We start from the raw sequence: 21,338 nt of genomic DNA, 5'->3' as shown, positions 1-21,338 counted from the left end.
CCACTCCCAGCAATGAAATACAAATCAAACCAGAGTGAGTTTCCCCCTGCCCCAGCATGGTTCAAATGCAATTAATTTTCATACATAATAATTTTGTAGAGATAGCTGGACCAATGAAGCATTTTAGCTGGTAAAGGAAGTTCAAACTATTCATATGCCAGGATTTGCTTTATTTCATAACATTAAAACAAACTATGTGTTTCCATTTGTTCCTTTTCTCATCTAGCATTATGCAAGTTTGCTATCAAACAGAAAGCAAACATAACATTTCACCCTTTCTTATCCCATTCTGATACTAAAGTGTTTTTGATGTGTCTTCAGCTTTCTAGCAGATACTAAGGGGAGTGACTTGTGTATGATATGACATTCCTCAGTTCAATAATGACATTCCTCTTGTAAGGAAAATCTCCCATAAGTAACACTAACAAACAAATCCAGCACATAACTTTTTTCCCACAGAATAGCCACTAGCTACCTGTCAACTAGCATGCTAACTTTCTCCCAAGACACAATAGAAGATTGAGATCCCATGCCTGAGGCAGCCAGTAATATAGTTACATGGAAATCTGGGGCTGTTTTTCAATGCCACCCTCATGGATTAATTGCTCACAACCACATCTTGATTCAAAATGCTGTAACTTAAGTTTAATATTTGAAAGAGACATATTTACACTGAAGTTTTAGTTCTAATAAAATTGACAGTGATATAACACAAATGGGAAAATATTATAGTCTTATTAACATATAATTGTAGCTGCAAATAAAAAAAAAAACAAACCATGATTAATAGGTGTAAGATGGTGTAGACACAATTTCCAAGTTAAACATGCTGCACCTGAGGAACTCAAGAAACACATGTGCTGGCTGAAAGGCTATCATTTAGAGACCATTCACAATAGCTGTCAAATGAAACTGCTTAACAGCCAGCCTTTATTTATGGAAGAATTGCAAAATATATACTTACTAAGAAATATAAAACAATATAATTAATGCTATAATTAATATATTTAACACAGATATTAGATATATATTAATATATAATATAATTGACATATTATATATATATATATATAAAATTAAAGTACTAAAAAAGATATTTACAAAATTATTAAAGCGTATGTCATGGTCTAGGAATAGTATTATTCAATTCAGTATTCCTGCAAAACCATGTGTCACTTCCCCTCCCTGCCAATTGGAGGGACAAAAGGCAGAGATCACAAAAGGTTGAGATAAGAACAATTTACTGGAACCAGCAAGGGGATAAGAAAGTGAAGAGTAACAGCCAAAATACTAATAACAAAAGATATAAGAAATGATCCACAGAGTAAGCCCCCAACAATAAAAAATACCAGATTGCTCTCTCTGCCATGTTTTCTCTACTGTGAGAAAACCGTTCATTCCCTAGAGAGTCTCTTCCTCCTGTGCCTGACAATGATTTGAGGTGGTATAGATTAACATCCCTGCTAACTACTGCAAAATTTAATCTTCTGCTGAATGGAACCAGGATGGCATATATGACACAACTGCCAAGGGAACAGGATCTTGGCTGCTTAAGTTCTTGGAGAGACAAATGCAACTAATCTGTGATTTTTCGAACTCTGTGTTCTAATTACCGGCACTAGCACTCAAATTTGTAGGGTCCAAAACACCAGCATTCAATACCTTTTGAGAAAATACTTGAAGACTTTTCCTCCTTTTCACAGAATGTTTGAGCTTGGAAGAGACTTCAGGAGGTAATTTTGTCCAACACCCCTGCTCTAGTGGACTACTTACAGCAGCTTGCTGAGGACCACACTGAGACAGCTTTCAAATATCCCCTATTTACCACTATAGAGGTAAGACTTTATATCCTCCACAGGTACCTTGTTCCACTGCTTGAGCATCCTCACAACAAATATAAATATATAACCATTTGCTGTGGTTCAGTACCCCCACCAAGCCTCTACTGAACCAGATGCTGCTCGCTCACTCCACCCCCTCCTCCTTTCTCCTTTGGGAATGGAGTTAACTGGAGGAACTACAAGTTGAGATAACAATTTCCTGGAAGCAGCAATGAGAGAAGAAAGGAAGAGTAACAGCAACATTAATAACAAAAGGTAAAACACAACAAAATGATTCACACAGAAAGTGCAATAATACCAGACTCTTCACCTGCCACAGTTTTTCTCCCCCCACCCTGACCAGAAATGAGGGAGTCTCTTACTCCAGTCCCTGACAAGTGATGTGAGATGGTATCAAATAATAGTAGGGTCTGGCCAGGCCTCTTTCTGCTTATGGTAAAAAATTAACCCTGTCCTGGCCAAAACTAGGGCACCCCTCTATGTATATAACGGTGAAAGCAATTTCCTCTACAGCTTGTGACCTTAGCCTGTCAGCAGATACCACTGGAAACAGACTGGCTCTACCTTCTTTACAACCTCTCTTCAGGTATTTGTATCCACTGATAATACGCCTCTTGAGCCTTCTCTACTCCAGTCCCTGCTCTCCCAGCATTCTTTCCTGTGGGAGGTACATTAGCCCTTTCACTATCTTAGGAGCTCCTCACTGGACTATCTCCAGTATGTCCATGACACTATTGTACTAAACAACACAATCCTCCAGATATGCAGGCTTTGCCAGTGCTGAGGAGAGGGGAAGGATCACGTTGACTGCTCATGAACACCTCCTCTTCAAGTAGCTGGAAATACTTTCCAGGATTAGTTGTTTGATCTCCTTATCAGGGATCACAGTGAGACTGACCAGCCTGTAATTCCTTGGATCCTCCACCTTGTTCTTCCTGAAGACATCTGGCCGGACATCTCATTCCTTCAGTCTTCAAAAGCACCTGTCCCAGTCACTGTGATCCTTCAAAAATTATTTACTGGCCCCACAGTGACATCAGTGAGCTCCTTTAGTACTTGTGGGTGCATCTTATCAGGACCTCTGGACCTTGGTAAGACTAGCTTGCTTAGGTATTCTCTAACCTGTTCCTTTCCCACCATGGGTAAGTTTTCCTTGCTCCAATCCTTCCCCAGTGTCTGGGTCCTCAGCACATCAAGAGCTCATCTTTCTAGTAAACACTAAGATGAAGAAGGCAATCAGTACCTCAGCCTTTTACATGACCTGTGGCACCAGGGCTCCTGCCCCATCCATCTGTGGGCCTGTATTTCCCCTAAAATTTCTTTTACTACTTACACACTTTAAAGAAGTTCTTCTTTGGTTACCCCAAACCCACCTTCTGACACTATCTTTTCCAGGAATCACTAACTCAGCTTTAACCAAGCATGAAACTTTTTCTGACAGTAAAATTTCAGTCATTACCAACATCCTGACATTCAACTAGTGAGCAAATGATACTGGGGGGAATCCAACCATCACTGGAGCCAGCATATCAAAATTACTATTCATACGCTTTTAACCACTTTCCTAAGACATCCTCCTGTTGTTATTGGTCTTACCACCTTCAAGCTTATGCTTCACTTTTCATTATTATCTGTAAAAAAGCTCTGGTTTCTCTCAATACTCAGCATTCCAGTAACACTGCTGGGTCTGAATGAGGAAAATAAACATTATTTCCCAATCATAGGGTGTCACAGATGCCCTCCCATAGCTCTGCTAGGTTTTCATGGTCTACAGATAAATTACTTATTTATCTAACATCCAATGTAAGTCTCACTATCAAGTACTTCCTTGCTTCAGCTGTCCAAAAGCAGTAACGAATCTCATTTTTTCCCCAAATTCCCACTTTATTACCTTAGCCAGACTGGAGCTAGAGCCAACATTAGTAGAAATAGTATACCATGTAAACCATACTCCTTTCCAATGAAAAGTTCTTTCATTCCAGTTCAAGTCTGGAACTCAGCTTTATTAGTCTATCAGCCACATTTTCAGAAAAGTATGCTTGTACATTTGAAATCACTTATTTGCTGTCCATCCTTACTTACCATGTACATGTGGATACTTTAGTGATGAATTATATGAATGGAAAAATGCAATGTATGCATACATTTGCAATTCTATCTATATTTCTATATAGTTTTAAGATCTGGCAACTTAGTAACCTGGCTACTGAGCATATAAATTTCTTTTGTGACCCAAAATATTTCATATGTTTTAAATTCTTCAAGGCTTGTTATATATTTCCACCAGAGAAGAAACAAGAAAAATAAAGTTTGGAAGAAATACTTACAGTTCTTAGTGCTTTAACTCATATACTTTAAGTCTGTTTAAACACATTTTTAATACCACAGCAAATCAAAAAGAAAAAGAAAAAACAAACAAAAAAAAAAACTTGGAAAGAGACAATTGAGACCTAAGACCTACTACTTAATTTTACGGCCTGTAATAACTCCCCAATTACATTAAAATTGCTAGTGTTTATCCCAGCAACAAATGTGACGTACAGTCTGTCTGCATTGGTTTTTTTAAAAGTTTAAAGCCAATAGGTCTCCAACATATTCAGATTATTGTTACAGTAACAGATCACAACACACCAGTGTTATTTTTGGTGAGTGGAAGAATATTTTTGGAAGAGTCTTTACACCACTTGAGAAACAAAGCAATTTTTTTCCTGAAAGAAAAGTTAATATAATAAAAGTGTACTACCTTGTCACCTTACAGCTTGACTCAATCAGGTCATTTTCAATGTCCAACAGATTAGAAGGCAGATTGTATTCCAAAGGTGAGGACATCCTTTTTAAACGCAGCAAGCCAACACAGAACTTTGCTCCCATCTCCTCCAGTTCTCTGGTACCTATCTGCAACCCCTAATTTGAAAAAAAGATTCAAAAATACAAAGTAGGTACATGCAGATGGACCCACACATACTGCAGAATAACTCTTCTGGTTAATATTTTCTTACTTTATTTAATACATTTTCTTGCTTTAAAACCAGAACAAATCAGAATTGTAGAATAAGCACTTAGAAAGAGTATCAGAGAAGACTCAGGAATTTCTACATGACTCCTCAGTGGCTGAACAGACACATCCACATTTTTAGGAGCTTCCTAGTCTACATTTTTACCACACCAATATTAACAAACCTTTTCCCAGTAGCATTAGACGGGAGACAGTGTCTAGATTCATAAGTATAAATTATTTTTAAAAATTTCAGACAAGATTTATAGAAATAATTTCAAATATAAGATTCCTCAACATAAATTCCATCAATCAGAATTAAAAAAAAGGAGAGAATATCATAGCTGTGATCAAGTTCATTGCTATGTTTTGACACATAGGTAAGACTATCTAAGGCAACAGTTACTCCATAAGACAGACGTCTCTTCCCCACCTATAAGCTAGAGGCTACATGTGTTAATTCTGAAAGCATTTATTCACCTACTTAGTAATTAAAACTAACAAACAAATTCTCAAAAGTCACAGCTCTTTTCTAACTTGAATTATATAGCCAGGCATTGTCCTGTGAAAAGACTATTTACAAGTCAGAAGTTATGCAATGCTCTTCAAGTTTACATATCCGATAAACCCTCCCATCAGGTAATTCCACACTTTTAATTTAGCCACAAGTGCAGTATATAGGGACATGGCCTCTAACCTCAACTACTTTGTGAAAGGAGAGTAATCTAGACTGAGCCTCAACAGTTACGCAATTAGCTAGTACTAACTGTATATACACTAGCAAATTCAACTCAACTCAATTTCCCCCTCTGCAATTTCTGTATCTCTGTAGAATCTGAAAGGATTTTAGCTTGGATGTTCTAAGCCCCTTAATACACAGATTAGTTAAAAAGAAGCTTTGACAAAACAAACAGGAAAACAGAAGAACCAGAATTGGTGGTAAGCTAAGACATCAAGTACAAAAGAGGCAAAAAAAAATGAAACAGGATTTTTTTTACCAAAAGCTGGGAAAAAAAATAAAACCACACAAGCTTTGTATGTATTGCCACACTGACACTGCATTTTAAAATGCAAGGTTTAAAAGAAAGTATGTTGCTTCAGAAATGGTACAGCCCACACATTCTCCATGTGCTGTATTGAACATTTTTAAAAGAAGAAAAGTTTGATTTTCTTCTGAGTTTTTTGCCTTGGTAGTACTCATAAACAAGGTTCTTTTTGGTAACAAGAAAGATAAAGCTATATCCATGATTCTGAACAGTGCCATCCTCCGGTCAAATGGTACTGAAACCTGTTAGCAGTGAACAAGAGTTGAATATTTGAGTATTATTCTTAATAGTAATACTACTTACCTCTTTTATAATGCTTTTGTGCTGTAGGTTTCAAAGCACTTATTAATAAAGGAAGAATTATCCTCACTGTACTGATGGAGAAATGGAGGCAGAGAGGGTTGAAGCGATTTGCACAGTGTCTCACAGCATGTCACTGACCCCGCTGGGAACAGAAATCAATTCTCCTCACTCAGTGCAGTACCTTATCCACAGAGGCCAATTTTTTGGCTTTGTTTTCTATTTGTTTGCACATCATTAACTTTGGGGCTCCACTACGCTAATCACAGGAAGACACAGTCCCTGCCCCAAAGAGATTAAAATAACATTAAGGTCAAGAGGCAACAAGTATGTAGAAGAGGAAGGAGAAAGGTAACAGTAATCTCACTGTTACACAGATTACTAATGTGCACAGCCTGATGATTCAGAAACTTTTCCAGTTACCATCTGCATTTGTTGCTGAAGAATTTATCGTTAGTTGGCAGGTTCCTCAAAGACAGGCTATGTCTAACAGGAGTGTCTCTAAGTTGAAAAAGGACAAGAGTACAGCATGAAGGAAAGTGCAAAGACAATTGTTATAAAGATAAATAGCGTGCGCATGTTCCGTAGCTGCTATTTTTAGCACATCAGAAAAAGGATGTAACTAAAGAGAAACCTAAATGGATCAGATTGGAGGTGGATAATCAGGAAATACCCGAAGAATAAATTTTGAACTTACTTCACTGAAGGGTCTACAAAATTGTGGTAAAAGCCTCATGCCGAATCTTGATTTGCTTCTTTCATTTATTTTAATCATAAGGGAGAATGTAATATCACACAAATGCCAAATACTAAATTTCTTAATTGATTCTTCCATCAGCCAAACCTCTTCATTTCCATGAAACAAGATCCAAAGTCTGGTTTAGCTATCATCATCATCATCATCAGTTTCCCTTGCTAAGGGGTCAAGTTTATGAGGTCAAGTTTATTTTCACTGAAGCCTTGATTCTACTCCTTTTCTTTATCTTCTAATGATCTTCAACTGTTGTTCTAGTACCTTTAACTGAGGCCTATTAAAGTTACTTACATGATGCAGGCATTGCTTTTAAACCATCTTTACGTAGCTTTTTTTTTTAAAAAAAAACAAAATTTAGTTTATTTTTCTCTATACCTTATACGATTTTTTCAAAACAACAAGATTTTAAATGGAGTGTTAAAGTCTTCCTTACTAAGCATGTCATGAAGGTACCTTCATATCAGTAGATTATCTCAGTGAGTAAATTTTCTACTTGAAAAAAAAGATACAAAGCAAAGGCACAGCAGACTGTGACCTAAGTGGAGAAGAATATTCCTATAATATGTACTTAATAAAACAGCCATAGAAAGATTTGGAGAAGTCAATTGGACAGTAAAATATCGTGTAGGTCTTCTGATTTCTTATTCAGCAGAGGTTACAATGAAATAATCATTTTTGAGAACTTGAATTCTAGAGACCAAAAAATCATGGTTTCTGAGAAATTTGTTAACCAAATCTTTATTTCCTGCAGTCTTCTCTTTATGTGTGCTGTAAGACTGCCAGATAACAGGATCTTTTCAATTAACTTAAAAGTCAAGCAATACTCCCAAATGTATTAATCTACAATCAGGAAAGACACTGATTTCTGTTTTCAGGTGGCATGAGTCATTGAAGACATTGTACTTTTGTCTGGCATCTTAATTATGCTTCATAGTAGATCCTGGAGAATCCTTACACCTGATAGTTTATCTTTCCACATCTTGAATCACAGATCATTGACCTATATTTGCAGCACTTACTGTCAATAGACTACAAAGATTCCATGTGACCAGCTCAAAAAAAATTGCTTCCAGAGACAACTCTGTCACCAGAGATCCTAAACTGAGGTAAGAATAGCTAACTTTAGCTGAACAGCTTTCTGGCTAGAAATAGTCTAGATTCATCACTGTACAAGTAAAATAAGTTAGAATAAAAAGAAAAATTATGGTCAGCTTTGGCAAAGACTCTATATTCTTTTCACAAAGATCCAAATCGTTAAGTAATCGTCTTCATGCTTTGGAAAAAAATTCAGCAAGGATCCCAAACCAGAATGAGACTAGCAAGTGTTTCAGACCTTTATGTTTTCATCTCTCAGATCTGAATTCTCGTGTTCTTTAGGATGGGAAGTAGGAGGAAAGGGAATTTCTATAGTTCAACCTCTCTCTGTTTTGGAATAACATATTATGACATATGTAATCTAATTTATAACACAAGTTTATTGACAGAGTTACTGCCCCTACTCTTTCCACAAAACAAATCCCAAGAATAAACCAAACTACACAATAAAAATGCCCCCCACCCCCAAACCCTGAGCTTAAGCCTTCTCATCTCTTCTATCTTCTCACTGGAGAAATGCAGCTCTTTGCTTAAGTCCAGTCACCTTGACTTTTTAGATGTATTTCCTTAGTAAGTCAGAGCATTATTACAGTGAAGAAAAAATTAAGAATCTTCCTGTATGTTCAGAAGATGACTAAGAGCTCTGAGTCATGACAAATCACTTTACTCCATAAAATGAATGGCAGAACAGTAATTTAGTCTCATCAGTTAGTTTATATGACATAAAAGAATGCCCTTCCCTTGAGTAAATGATTCTTCCACAAAATTCAGCCATTTTGTTCGTTCATTACTGAAGAGTAGCTTTGGATGTTTAAGCATCTTGAAAGTTTGTCCACAAAGCATCTTCAATTCACTTCTCATAAGCACTTCCCGAAGCAACACTGCTAAAGCCATGAGAGTCCATTTAAGAATATTTTCAAAATTTCTAAATAAGCAAATTGGGTGAATTATCTTTCTACAAGCTCTATAATAATGTCACTTGAGGAATATTCTGACAACAGCAGGAATGCATCTGTTGTTAATTGACAAAATGCAGTTCTTACAGGCCTACTGAAATTCTGGACAAAGTATCTGTCTTCCTACTGTCTAGGGATATAAGCACAGATGTTGGAGCATACATTAATATACTGAATATATCTTGTTTCAACTCTTTTTTTTTGTTTTGGCCCTTCCAGACTTCTGATCCTCTTTCTGTCAAGCACCTTATTTGATGTTTATGATCATTTTCTTGATTAGCATTCCTAAACTCAACTTTCGAGCAGAGAAACTCCACTTCTTCCATGCATGCTATCTAGCAGTGAGATACTACCAAAAGGGTCACCTTTTGTTTTCACACAGCTCTGTTAACACTTTTCAAGGAGGGAAAATGAAAGCAAATTTTAAGTCAAGAAGCCACACACCTATGTGAGCTCAGACATGATGTGTAATTTGTAGTGCTGGTAACCTGAAAGAGTTTTGATTTTTAAGCCCATTTCCACAGCTTTATGGGAAAATTCTTTAAGGGACACTGCTAGATATGTGTTGAAGAACCATGATCTGCCATGGTGAAGTCTGAAATGGCCATATGTAAAGGAAATTTTTACTATAGTATTTGCATTACTACTACCCAATTCTAATAATCTGATGGACAGAAGAGTTCTGGGTTTTTTTAACTACATGCATACCCATGTGTTACAAGCAATGATTAATATTAATCTTGTTAAAACAGCCCATAAGCACAACTGCTATGCAACCTACAAAGTTGAAAATTGTATCATTTCATCCTAGCATTAGTGTACATAGACCTTAGAAGGTTTCAGAAGCTTAAAGCAAGCAAGAATTTAGCAAGCAGGGTTACAGAATAAGATACCAATGCAAAGGGAAGAAACTAAAAAGTAAGAAATATTGAACTGATGTATCCTCTTACTTTATACTTGCCCTGGTCACATCCACATAACGTGCTTTCCATTGTGTAGCTCCTTTGTACTCCTATCTCTCTCCAGACAACAACTCGTGCTGTAGATTCCTTAGACTTTTCCACTACAAAGCTGCAGCTGCCCATGCAGAATGCAGGGGCAGTGTGACTCAGGATCCTGGGGAGTGCCTGCAGGACAGCAATTTGAAAAATACAGCAATTGATTCTTTTACTTCTCATATAGAAGGAGGTGAAAAGGGACCATATAATCACAAACTGTTACCAGAAATTTTGGTGTAGTTTAAAATAAAAAAAATACAAGAAAGAAACAATTCTCCATCTTGAGTTTTCAAAACTCAGTGTGTGCAAGTGACAGTGACTTCAGGGCTTTTCCTAGCTTTTAAAATCCCTTTTTTCAGGCTCAGTCACTAAAAGTGTTAGTCATTTGAATAACGATCAGGATACAAGAGAATTCTTCAGCTGATCACCATCCCTCCTAACTCACCAAGCTAAGTTTGCTCAAATTAAGCACACATACTCCACATAAATATTTAATTCAACTGCAGATTGGTTCAGAAATCTCATCTACAGAACCAACAAAAGCAGTATTTTATTAATACATAAAATCCATTTATATTCAGCAAGGCCCTAGGTGCGTATTTCACTTCAAGCATGTGAATCAAAGTTCAGTATAACTGTTTACATGACAGTTTCAGTGAAAAGGTCAAGCAAATATATATTTTTAACTAATGCTAAATGACTGCTCTTTTCAGTATTTATTGGTGTCAGTTAAGATGAAACACATTACTTCTTGAAATTTATTATTTCAGTAGTAATAAATAACCCATTAGTGTAAGCTTGCCCAAACATTTCAGTCCACCTTTTTGAAAATGAAAGGCTTTTTCCAACAGCCCTCATTGATTACTGTATTTTGTGCACTACAGGAGTGCAGGGTGAAGTGCCAAAACCCCACATAAATGTGTTAAGAGCAGCAGACAAGACTGGTATCTGGCTCAACATCTAGGAAATCACACAGGAAAATCAAGAAGCCACAGATTTTTTTTTTGTGGGGGAGATTTAAAGAGGAAAAAAAATCAGAAAGCAACTGTACTCATTTACACTCAAGGATGCATAACAAGTGTTTTCACACATATTCACATGCTTTTGAAGCTTAACTCTGAATCTTTTCAAAAAAACATGGGGCCTGGATACCTATAGGTAATATAGGTTTGCAGTTCCCATGAAGCAGCAGTGCAGGGAGACACAGAAGGAACAGGTAACACTTCAAGAAAAAAGTCATTTTTGAAAGCTTATACAATGCAGAGGATATGTTCGTGCAAGTTTACTATATATACCTAATTAAGGGCTTAACTACATGTCTTAACTACACATCTTTATATAAAGAATAAATAAAAAGGAATTGTGCATATTTCCATATACAAAAATAAGTATTTCTCAGAACAATTCCATTTAATTTTTGCCTTGTCACTAGAATATTGTTTACCATGCTTTGATGACTGGTTATTTAATATGGTAATTATAAATGCACAGAAGCATATTTTCCATCTTTTTTCTATAAAATTAATATTAAACACAAAAAAAGTAAATATTGGTGTAAAGAAACATGCATATGTGTAATATTTAAAGCTCAAAGTACACTCACAAACTAAAAAGAGGTTATTTTAAATAAGTCTGCTTAAGGTATAGACTCATTATTTGCGCAGGATAGGATCAGGAAGCAAATTGAAAATTATGTTCCAAACCCATGCCAAATAAAAGGTACAAATGTCAAACTTACCCTGTAACCAGGGTCTTCCATCAGGTCACAAGAGGCAGCATTAACACCTGTATGCCACATCGTCTCTTTGATGCTGCAGCCATACATAAATACATTCTTTTTACGAGAATGACCATGGTAATCACAGTAGACCTATAATAAATCATTTAGGAAAATAAACCCAAGGCATATGGAATTAACATTTTATGAACGTAATAGACAATTATTTTTTATTTGTACAGTTGAACACTCCAAAGAATTGGGCAACTCAATCCCTTACATAATTAACTCGTGCATTAAAACAAAAAGTGTGCGATTCATCTAAGGAAGGTTTAATCTTCTAGCCTAGCAAAGGTAAAAGATTTACATCTACAGGTTTGCTGAGGACCAGTTCTCCAGTCAAATTTAAGTGTGACATGGTTTACAAGACCATATCAAAATGTTTAATTTATAGACTAGCTACATAGAGAAAGTTTAAAAGATTCAGAATTGCTTACACACACATACTTACCAAAGGCAAACGTTTTATAGCAGCCAGATATTGCAGTAACCCTTTAGCATGGTAAATAGTGGGATGCAGATCTGGATTTGGATTTTGCCACTGCCTGTTTAAATCTTCTCCACTTAAAGAGCAACGGTGGCTATTGTGGGGGGGTGGAAAAACGCATGATGTAGTCTGTATTATCATACTTTTAAATAAGCCTCCCCCCCACCTCAAGTTTTCCTCATCATCACTGCTTCTTTGGAAGGAGTCTGGCAAGAAACAAACTTAAATTTTCTAACATGCCAAATAATAGAAATGTTTGGGGTGCTCTAAGATATGTTACAGAAAATCTAAAAATAAATAGAAGTAGTCTTTTATGTGAAGTCAACTGTAATATTACTTATTTGCTGTTGAAACTGAAGGCTTGCAATTCTATCCAAATTCTAGATCAAAATCAGTAATTTCATATATATGGTATCTTTACAATTTTGGTGTCTTCTGTAATTTAAAGATTAATGCCAACAAGAAATCTAATACTTGACATGTGAAGTCATGTTAGGAGACAACAAGCTGTGAGAAAAACAAGGACAAAAATAAACCCGAACAACCCATCAAACAAAAATATCATCTCTGTATTCAGTCAGTTATCAGCAAGAACATTTAAACTTGCAGGATTTCATGAACATGCAGACATCATCATTACATTTGCCTTTAGACTGTGTCTACTGGAACAGCTTTCTTAAATGCCCCTGTATCCTGAATTATTTAATTACACATGTTCTAGTATACGCATCCTTTTACATATAAAAAGACAAGGTTCTACTGAAATCTGTAACTAGTTTTAATTTTACTATTTTGTTCACAAAACCTTTTAAAATAGTAGCTACAATAGATGAATAGAAACTGTAGATTCACCATAGCAAAATCTCCATTTCATATGAACTCCCTGCAACCAAGTAAATGTAGACTGTTCAATGTTTACTCATAGCAGTTTCAAAAGGTTCTGAAATATCCCTTAAACTTATTAAGAAAAGTGTAGCAAAAAGTTGAAATAACTACTATTAATAACTTCAATCAAACCAGGACACTCCCTTACCCTTTGTCTTGCACACCTATTAACTTCCCACCTTTTAAAAATATTATGCAAAAGGCTTTCTCAAATACAAGGCACTTTTTTTTTTCATGTAGACCATGAACTTGTTTAGCTTTTCCTAAATGCAGGTATGATCTCATATAACACTCTTACAGAAATCCAAGACAGAAAGACAATTAAAATGTCATGTCAAATCATGTAGGAATGATTATCATACATGAACAACTGAAATTATTTTTGTAAAACTGAAATTTGTGAAGGAATGTAACTGCCTTTTAAGAAGCCAAAAATTCTAGCAATATTGCAAGTGTCTGTTGCTTTTTATTGCTTTATTGCATTTGTATCTTTGCAGGATTAGTTTAGATTTTAATTTTTAAACATTGATGCAAATAATTAGAGTACACGTTAAATAGTTGTGAGTAAATATATGCTTACTTTCCATTGATGACACCATCTGGATTGAGCATGGGAATAATTTTGAAAATGTAAGATTCCCGTAAACACTGTGCATTTGGACTATTGCTCATAAGGTATTCCAGTGTTCCCTTCATAACCCAGCTTGCATTAGTCTCTCCAGGATGTACACGAGCAGATAGGAATATATAAGGACGATTCCCTAAAAGAGAGATCCATAGAAATTGCAAAGTATGATTTAAGCTAAGTAAACAGTTTGATTGATTGATTGATTGATTGACTGGAAAAAGAACCAATAGCCCACTGCATTTATTACAATGCAAAAAACACTTCTAGGTTGAGTATTACTGAGTATGGGTATTATTGACAGAGCTTGCCACAATATTTTTGGAAGGACTGATAATTACAGAACTATCACAATGGAGCTTTAAATTTGATCACATACAACTAGTTTGAGCTGGCAGTTACAATATGACTTTCACGACTTTTTCCCAATAGCCAAGAAAAGTACTGAGGTGAATAAGCAAACCAGGAAATAGAAAAAGCTCACTTCAAATCACAGCAGTTAGATGTTAGCTTTATGAAAGATTTTTTTTGACAAGCAAATAACCTCAGCATTTTAAGAAAAAAATTACTTGTCCAGTATTCTTTTCCAAGAAGTGCTGCCTGCAAAATGTAATGTACAAACCTAGTAGGAAAAATTTAAAATACATGAATAAATACTCTTACATTTTAAGATATAAATATCTTTGACTACCACAAATATATACTATTAAATACAAAGCATATCCTGAACACTGATGTCTCTTAGTTTCACAAAATTCATTAACTTTATTTTACATTGCTATTTTTGCACTGCATAATGGTTAAGACTAAATTTTTTCTATGAATACCAATTTTTACATTATTTTCAGCTGATGAGAAAGAAGACTTATACTTACTGAACTGACAGATATGTTCATAGTAATTGGACTCTGGCATGGCTGTAATAGTGACTAATGGACAGCTGTTGCCAGCCAGGGTCTCACAGAGAACGTCATGCCGAAAATATATCTGCTGAGGGTTGTGCATAGATTCCAGCTTCCTAAGATGCATCTTCATCCCAAAAATAATGAAAAAATACTTCAAATCCTTTGCAGTCACATATGACAGCATATTTCAAAGGTTAACAGATCTTTGAGATGTTCTAAAAAATGTTCATGTTTCCAGGATAATTTTGACCATGAAATACCATTTTCTATGTCTCTGACTGATTGAACAGTTCAGAGTCTGGTTTTCCAACTGCTTTGAGAAAGATGAAGAGGGCAAATTATTGTACACAGATGGAACATATATAAGGGTATATGGAAAGTAAGAACCTCTACTTCATTAAGGTTGTCTGATCAGGGACCTTTTCACTGCACAAAGTAGTAATAAATAGAGGAAGAATCAATACACAGGAGCAGAGAAATGAGATGTAATGGAACCCACAGCAATCAAAGTCACCAGCCTCTCATTGAAGAGGCCATTAAGAATCTACAGACAAAGACTTGGAGAGAATCACCTCATAAACAAGAGGCACTGGATAATTTGGGACATTTGAGATGGGGTTGTGGTACCATACAGAACCCAAGCACCTGATTCCTACAGTGTGCCCTTAGCCATCTCTCTGTGCAGCCTTACTCTCTCTACCCTGTGCATCCAAGTGCTGTATGGACTCACACAACTAAAAGGACAGATGTAACTCAGTTTGGGCTCAACAACTGGAATGCACAAGAGTCTCAGCATCAGTAGATGGAGAAGCCAGCCTCTCGGAAGCATCTCAATGGGTACTACAAGCTATGAGTTCCAAGTCCCAGCTACTGATGGACTCAAAGCAGACACCAGCAGCTGGAGCTGTAGGGATTGTAGGCACTCTTCAGTTAGTGGTGTCAGCAAAGAAGCAAGGGGATGTCTCACTGCCAGCAACCGCAGTGGGTAAACAAATTGGTGTTCAGCCACTGAGGCAAGGACAGTGAGTCCATCAAAACACGTCTGGTAGGACAATCAGGGTTGAGTTCCTCAGTGACAACACCTGAAGCAGGAACATGCATTACAAGACCATGTACCTGGTGGCAGCTGCTAGGGATGGGTGGGGCAAGCACATGCATCTTCCCTGCAGCCGATGCATGTGGGGGCACATGTGAAAGTTGCTACTGAACTTGAAGGTGAACTACCCAGCGAGTAAGGGCCCCAGGTCAAGGGAGGGGTATCTAGCAGGCAGGCAGTCCCTGCTGGCATTGGGACAGAGCCACAAGTGCAGAGTGCCTCTGAGAGGAGTGTGCAAGTGCACACACCTGTTTGCTAGTGAGAATGAGGCTGGACTAGACCACAAACTGGAGGTCTGCACAGCAGATAAGAGAGACCTGGGATCAAGGCAGGGCTATGCCATGGATCGGCCATGCCAATGTTCCACAAGCATGCTTGTGATCCTAGAGAATAGGCAGACTTGTACTTTTACTAGCACTTTTACTAGCAATCCATACCTACTGCAGAGGAGGATGGGGTGTCTGTAACAGGTACACAATCAGGATAGTGCAGACAGCGGTGCACTTTGTCTGTGCCAGTCCCTATAGCCAGCCCTGCCTGGGGGAGTGGGCATGCACAAGTGTTTGTGCATAAGTCTCTTTCTCTTCCTGGGATACACACTCAGACTAGTGAATATATAAGCAAATAGGAAAGCAGCAGCAACATCCATCAGCCTGGAACAGAGACCCCCAGGTCCCTTGGCTGGCCTCCAGCAGCTGGGCAGGAGGAACCTCCAGGACCAGGAGCTGCTGGAAGCAGCAGTTGCTTATAACATCTCTTAAGAGGTACCCCTTTCAAAAGCCAGCATAGTTTCATGAAAAGCTGCATTTAAAGCTTCTATACACCGGCCACTGAATCCTCTGCTTTGCTTTTATTGCTGTGACAGAGGCAAACGAGACATTCTAGGCAAATTAATTTTGCTTAGTATTAAAAGCTTCAGAAGACTTCTTTAGACTATTCATAAACCTAAAAAGATCTCAAATTATTTTAGTTATAGCAGCTTTAATTATCAAAAAGTATATATAGAACAGCAGAATACAAGCAATTTAACACAAACACTCCATCAAATTAGCACTGCTTCCAGCCGATAAATATTAATTTATGTAACAGAAAATAAGCTTCTCACCTTTAAAGTTGAGTATGTATATGGATAATGGTAAGCAAAGTAGCACACATCATCTTTATGTTGGAAAGTCACTGTGAATGTAATTGTGTAATAAGATTTTCCTTTCTGGCCCCCAGCAGCAATTGAACTTCTTGAAAAGTGATTCCTATATTAAAAAATTAAGGTAATACACAAATTAGAGTGGTTCTTTTTTCACTCTATTCATTATTTCTAAACACACATTCTAAGAGTCAGAAGGTTTTTTAGTGACTGTATTTCTCTTCTATGTACATACAGGTTAAATACAGGTTGTCACCAGCTTTAAAGATACTTTATTGTAACAGTGACACACACGTTTATTCACATTGATAAAAGGTGAGTAAACAAAAACAAGTAACACAATAAAACAAACAAAAAAGTAAGGAAACAGCTACCAACCAAGAAGGACTACATATTGATATGCTGTACCATATGATCCTGTGTTTTAGAACTCCTCTACAATAATTCCACCACAGATTATAGAAGGCTCATCCCAAAGACCATGAGGTCAGTATTACTGGAAGTTACTAGTAAGAATTCAAGTAGGCATGCATATATATGTTCCCTTAAAAGCTTCCCAGAAACAGTGTCCAATTTCGAAGGAAAGTCTAAAATATGAACAGCTTAAATATTAGTTGTGTGATTACAAAATGAGATCCTGTGTATTTCTAACACATATATTACTCTCTTTAGTAACTCAGAAAAAAACCCTCTTCACAACAGAGTAACACAGAACTATCAAATGCAGAAACAAGTACTTCTTCTCAAAAATTGTACCTCATGTTAATCTTCAGTGTAAGATTTGCTGCATGTTTGGTCTGTGTGTGTACTTACTTGTAGTAACAAATATCTGTCCCAACACGAGTCCAACATGGTCGAGAACGTAGTGCTTCCTGAACAGAATACATGAGGGGCTGCATACCTGAAAGAAGATATGCATCTCACTTTAATGCTTACCATTAAACAGAAACACATTAGCACATCATGGACCACATCAACACTTACATACAAGTCTACAAATTACCTCTACTTATTTACTCATTGAATGCATTTTCATTAATGTTTGGGTATTGTATTGTGTGCTTTTTAAACCAGGTGACAAAAGATTGATGATTTTCAGAAAATAACAATTAAAGAAAAGAGTAAGACCTAAATGGAATGTTTAAATGAAAGTTGAGGTTTGCATGAATGGCAGACTATGAGCATCCATTCAACTCACACTACAAAAAGGCTTCACAGAGAACATAAAAAATTCATACTATCATCCATTCATGTAAATAACTGGAAAATAACTGATGTTTAAGGACAATTTTTTTAAAAAGTAACTCTTTAAAGTCTGTTTCTTTGATAGCATACTCAAGTTGAATACTAAATATGAAGTTAAAGGAGAAAATAATACATACTAATTGAGTATCATTTACTCATTAGATAATTAGCCAACCACACTGACTGATTCAGTCAATTTATCAAAAAAATTAAACTGTTAAGTAAGTATGCACAACATAAATAAAAAAATACCTAAGATGATTGATGAAGATTAGTAAGTAACTTAAAAGCATCTTATTAGCAGTCAAACTACCTGGTATTCTGTGACTTTATCTATGAGAATGACAAAGTGTATGACAAAGGAGAATACAATATTACTCGGTAACAAGAGTTTGAAGCTGCAGATGGGAGGAGAAATTTCTTCCTTCTTAAAGGACAAATTTCAGAATATACAGGAGGAAAAAAATCCAAACCATTTGCAAACCTTTGAAAGTTTTGAAAAAAGCACACTGCAAACACTACTACACTTACTAGAGACAGCAATGGTCACTTATAAACCCCAGTATTTCAAGCCAGACTTACTTCTCCTTATCGTCAATAAAACAAAACTGTTTTGGAATGTCTCCACTTACATTCACATCTACCCCTATGCAGAAACAGATGAACAGAATGATAACCACTGTCATTCTTCTTGGTCTGTGTGAATCAACAGGTTTTGTTGCTGCCCTCCCCAGCTCACTAGTCCTAAGACAACTGTAGCTGCAGTTACCAGTAAATTTCTTCTGCTTTGGCCTCACTTACAACAAAACTTCGTATTAAAAACTGACAGCCCTTGGTTTAAGATGCATTTCTTCTTTTTAAATACAGCTGTCAAAATACTTTCTAGCAATACTATTAAAATAAAGAATTTAAACTGACAACATGAATACTGCTAATTCTGTGGAGGAGGGAAGGAAACAGCTAAGTTGACTAGAACAGGTATTTTTTACATATTTCTTCTCGAAGTCTGGGAAACATATCTTACCATAGTTGAACTGACTGTTTGACTTTTCACAGTTGATGATGTTAAACCGGTAACCAGTGCCAGTTTTCATTCCGCTGACTTCAAAGTAAAACCATTGATGGTAATGATTGCTATTTATATCTGAGTTCAGAATTAGATCATACTCATTTCTGAAAATTAACAAAAACATATCAGTGATCGTAAGAAGCAGAAATAAAAGGCCTAAACCATGAAAAGAAGACATGAAGTATCTTACTTTCTGATCTGAATAACTTTGCGCAGGTTTCCAGATTCAAATTTGGAATTAAACTTCAAAACATCTGCCTCCTCTGGTACAGAAAAACTATGAGTAGAAAAAGGGACCAAAATGAATAAAACAAACTTAGCTAAACCAAATATATCAAATAGCTTTCTTTTAGTCCTCATTTGGCAATTCAGAAACTATTTTGATCCTTCCTCTAAATACAGCCTGGGTAGAAAAGACCCTATTATGTCAGATGAAACTTCGTACAAAATCTGCTGTAAACATTATGAGTCACATCACAAAGAAAGTAGAGGTGGCTTAGAGTATTTCTTGAATATTACTTACAGAAAGGTAAAAACTTACCTCAAATTATCAAGGTCATACACAACTCTATCTATAATGTCATTTTGATAAATCAGCCTTTCAATATCTTGAGAGATTTTTGTCCTAAAAAATAGAAGCAGAGTTCTCATTTAAAATGTCACTTACTGTTTCAAATCACAAAGAGGAATTGTCTTATACAGGAAAACTAACAAAGTTGACATGAAGACAGTGGTACAGTTCAGACAGACCTCAGCCTCACCCCCACTTTTGTGCGCAAACTCAAGGTGTACTTAAGTTTAAACAACTGCATTCACAGCTGACTGAATCCAGAATTTGTATGTGAGGGATCTGAGTTTTCATGCACACAACTCACTGGGTTTTATCTGAAGGAAAAAAACGCATTTTCATACTTCATAATAGAAGCAAAAATTACTCAAACATTACTTATGTTAATGCTTTAATCCATGACAACACCTGATAACATTAGTAACTCACATGAATCCTACCATAAACAAAATTAAAGAGTTTTAGGGAGTAGGTTGTACAGTGAGTGTGTTAGTGAACTAGCTTTTCACCTCCAGAGATCTAGGTTCATTTATCGACTACGTAACAAATAAGAAAGAATTTGGTGAAGTCAGCCAAATGTCAGCTGTGTGCTTATCCAGATCATAAAGCCATTGCACAACTGGCAGTATCTAGGTCCTGGCTTGGAAAAGTAAGAATGTGTTGCAGTTCAAGAATGAAACATAGTGGCAGAGCTGTGTGGAAAAGCTTGCACAGCACCTGCAATAAGAAGAAAAGGAGGCAGATTAACAATGAAGAATACAGAAACAGAATGCTAAAGTACATTCAGGCTGTAAATTCTTGATTTAATTAAAATAAATACTGCTAACAAATGAAAAACAGAAGGTAAGTGGACAACTCTAGCACATTTTATTAAACTGCAATTAACTGAAAAAGAAAAGAAGTCACAAGTTGAAGGTACTGACAACATTGTGACAAGGCTGACTCACCACAATCCATCTGAATAGGTTCAGCTCAGGACAGAATTACAGATTTTTGACCTTAGAAATTATCTTAGAAAACTCATTCAATCTCGGCACACCTTAGCTCTAAAATGTAATGACACTCCATAATATCACAGGAGTTTTGCCAAGACAAAATCCATCAATGAAAATCCATTGTGAGTATTTTAAAAATAATAATGGCATTAAGATACCATTATAATAACCAGTGTAGATGAAAGCAAAGAATAAATAGTATTCAAGATGCTCATGACAAGGAAAAGTAGTAGCAGACATTTTCATGTTCCAAAAAATGAAGGTAAGACATTTAAAGAAAATTAAAGGAAAAAAAAACTCTAGAACCAACACTGTGGCTGTGAGGCATGTGCTTAGAGATTACTCCTTTGTGGATCCTGATGATTAGAAAACACTGAAGTATACAGAAAAAAACCCCAACCCAACCAAATTTTTTAAGGAATAGAAAAAAGCAGAAATTTAACCCCAAATTTATAGGGTATTTTTCATATAATAATTGTCTTCCTAAAAAGATAGAGTAGTATAAGATACTTTAACTATTATCATTTATCCATACAAAAATACACAGGTAAGATATT

The 21,338-nt window shown here is 36.2% G+C and overlaps 1 protein-coding gene across 10 annotated transcripts in view; it reads right to left on the bottom strand.

The window, feature by feature from the left end:
• Positions 1-21,338, bottom strand: part of AGTPBP1 (ATP/GTP binding carboxypeptidase 1) — a 69,139-nt gene that overhangs the window by 9,288 nt on the left and 38,513 nt on the right. For 5 of the 10 annotated variants that reach the window (XM_088054127.1, XM_088054126.1, XM_088054128.1 and 2 more), the window contains 11 exons: positions 19,760-19,843; positions 19,409-19,495; positions 19,174-19,322; positions 17,718-17,805; positions 16,866-17,010; positions 14,635-14,788; positions 13,715-13,895; positions 12,214-12,343; positions 11,724-11,855; positions 9,938-10,114; positions 4,585-4,745 (listed from right to left, as the gene is read on the bottom strand). In XM_088054127.1, the coding sequence (XP_087910253.1) occupies positions 4,585-4,745; positions 9,938-10,114; positions 11,724-11,855; positions 12,214-12,343; positions 13,715-13,895; positions 14,635-14,788; positions 16,866-17,010; positions 17,718-17,805; positions 19,174-19,322; positions 19,409-19,495; positions 19,760-19,843 (1,488 nt within the window). The other 5 variants (XR_001331458.2, XM_014252304.2, XM_014252305.2 and 2 more) reach the window with 5 other exon arrangements.

This window comes from Pseudopodoces humilis, chromosome 4 (assembly GCF_049639895.1).
Source record: "Pseudopodoces humilis isolate 2021_Gansu_Grassland_sample_001 chromosome 4, ASM4963989v1, whole genome shotgun sequence".
Classification (NCBI taxonomy): Eukaryota; Metazoa; Chordata; class Aves; order Passeriformes; family Paridae; genus Pseudopodoces; species Pseudopodoces humilis.
This window is presented reverse-complemented; position numbering and strand designations above follow the sequence as displayed.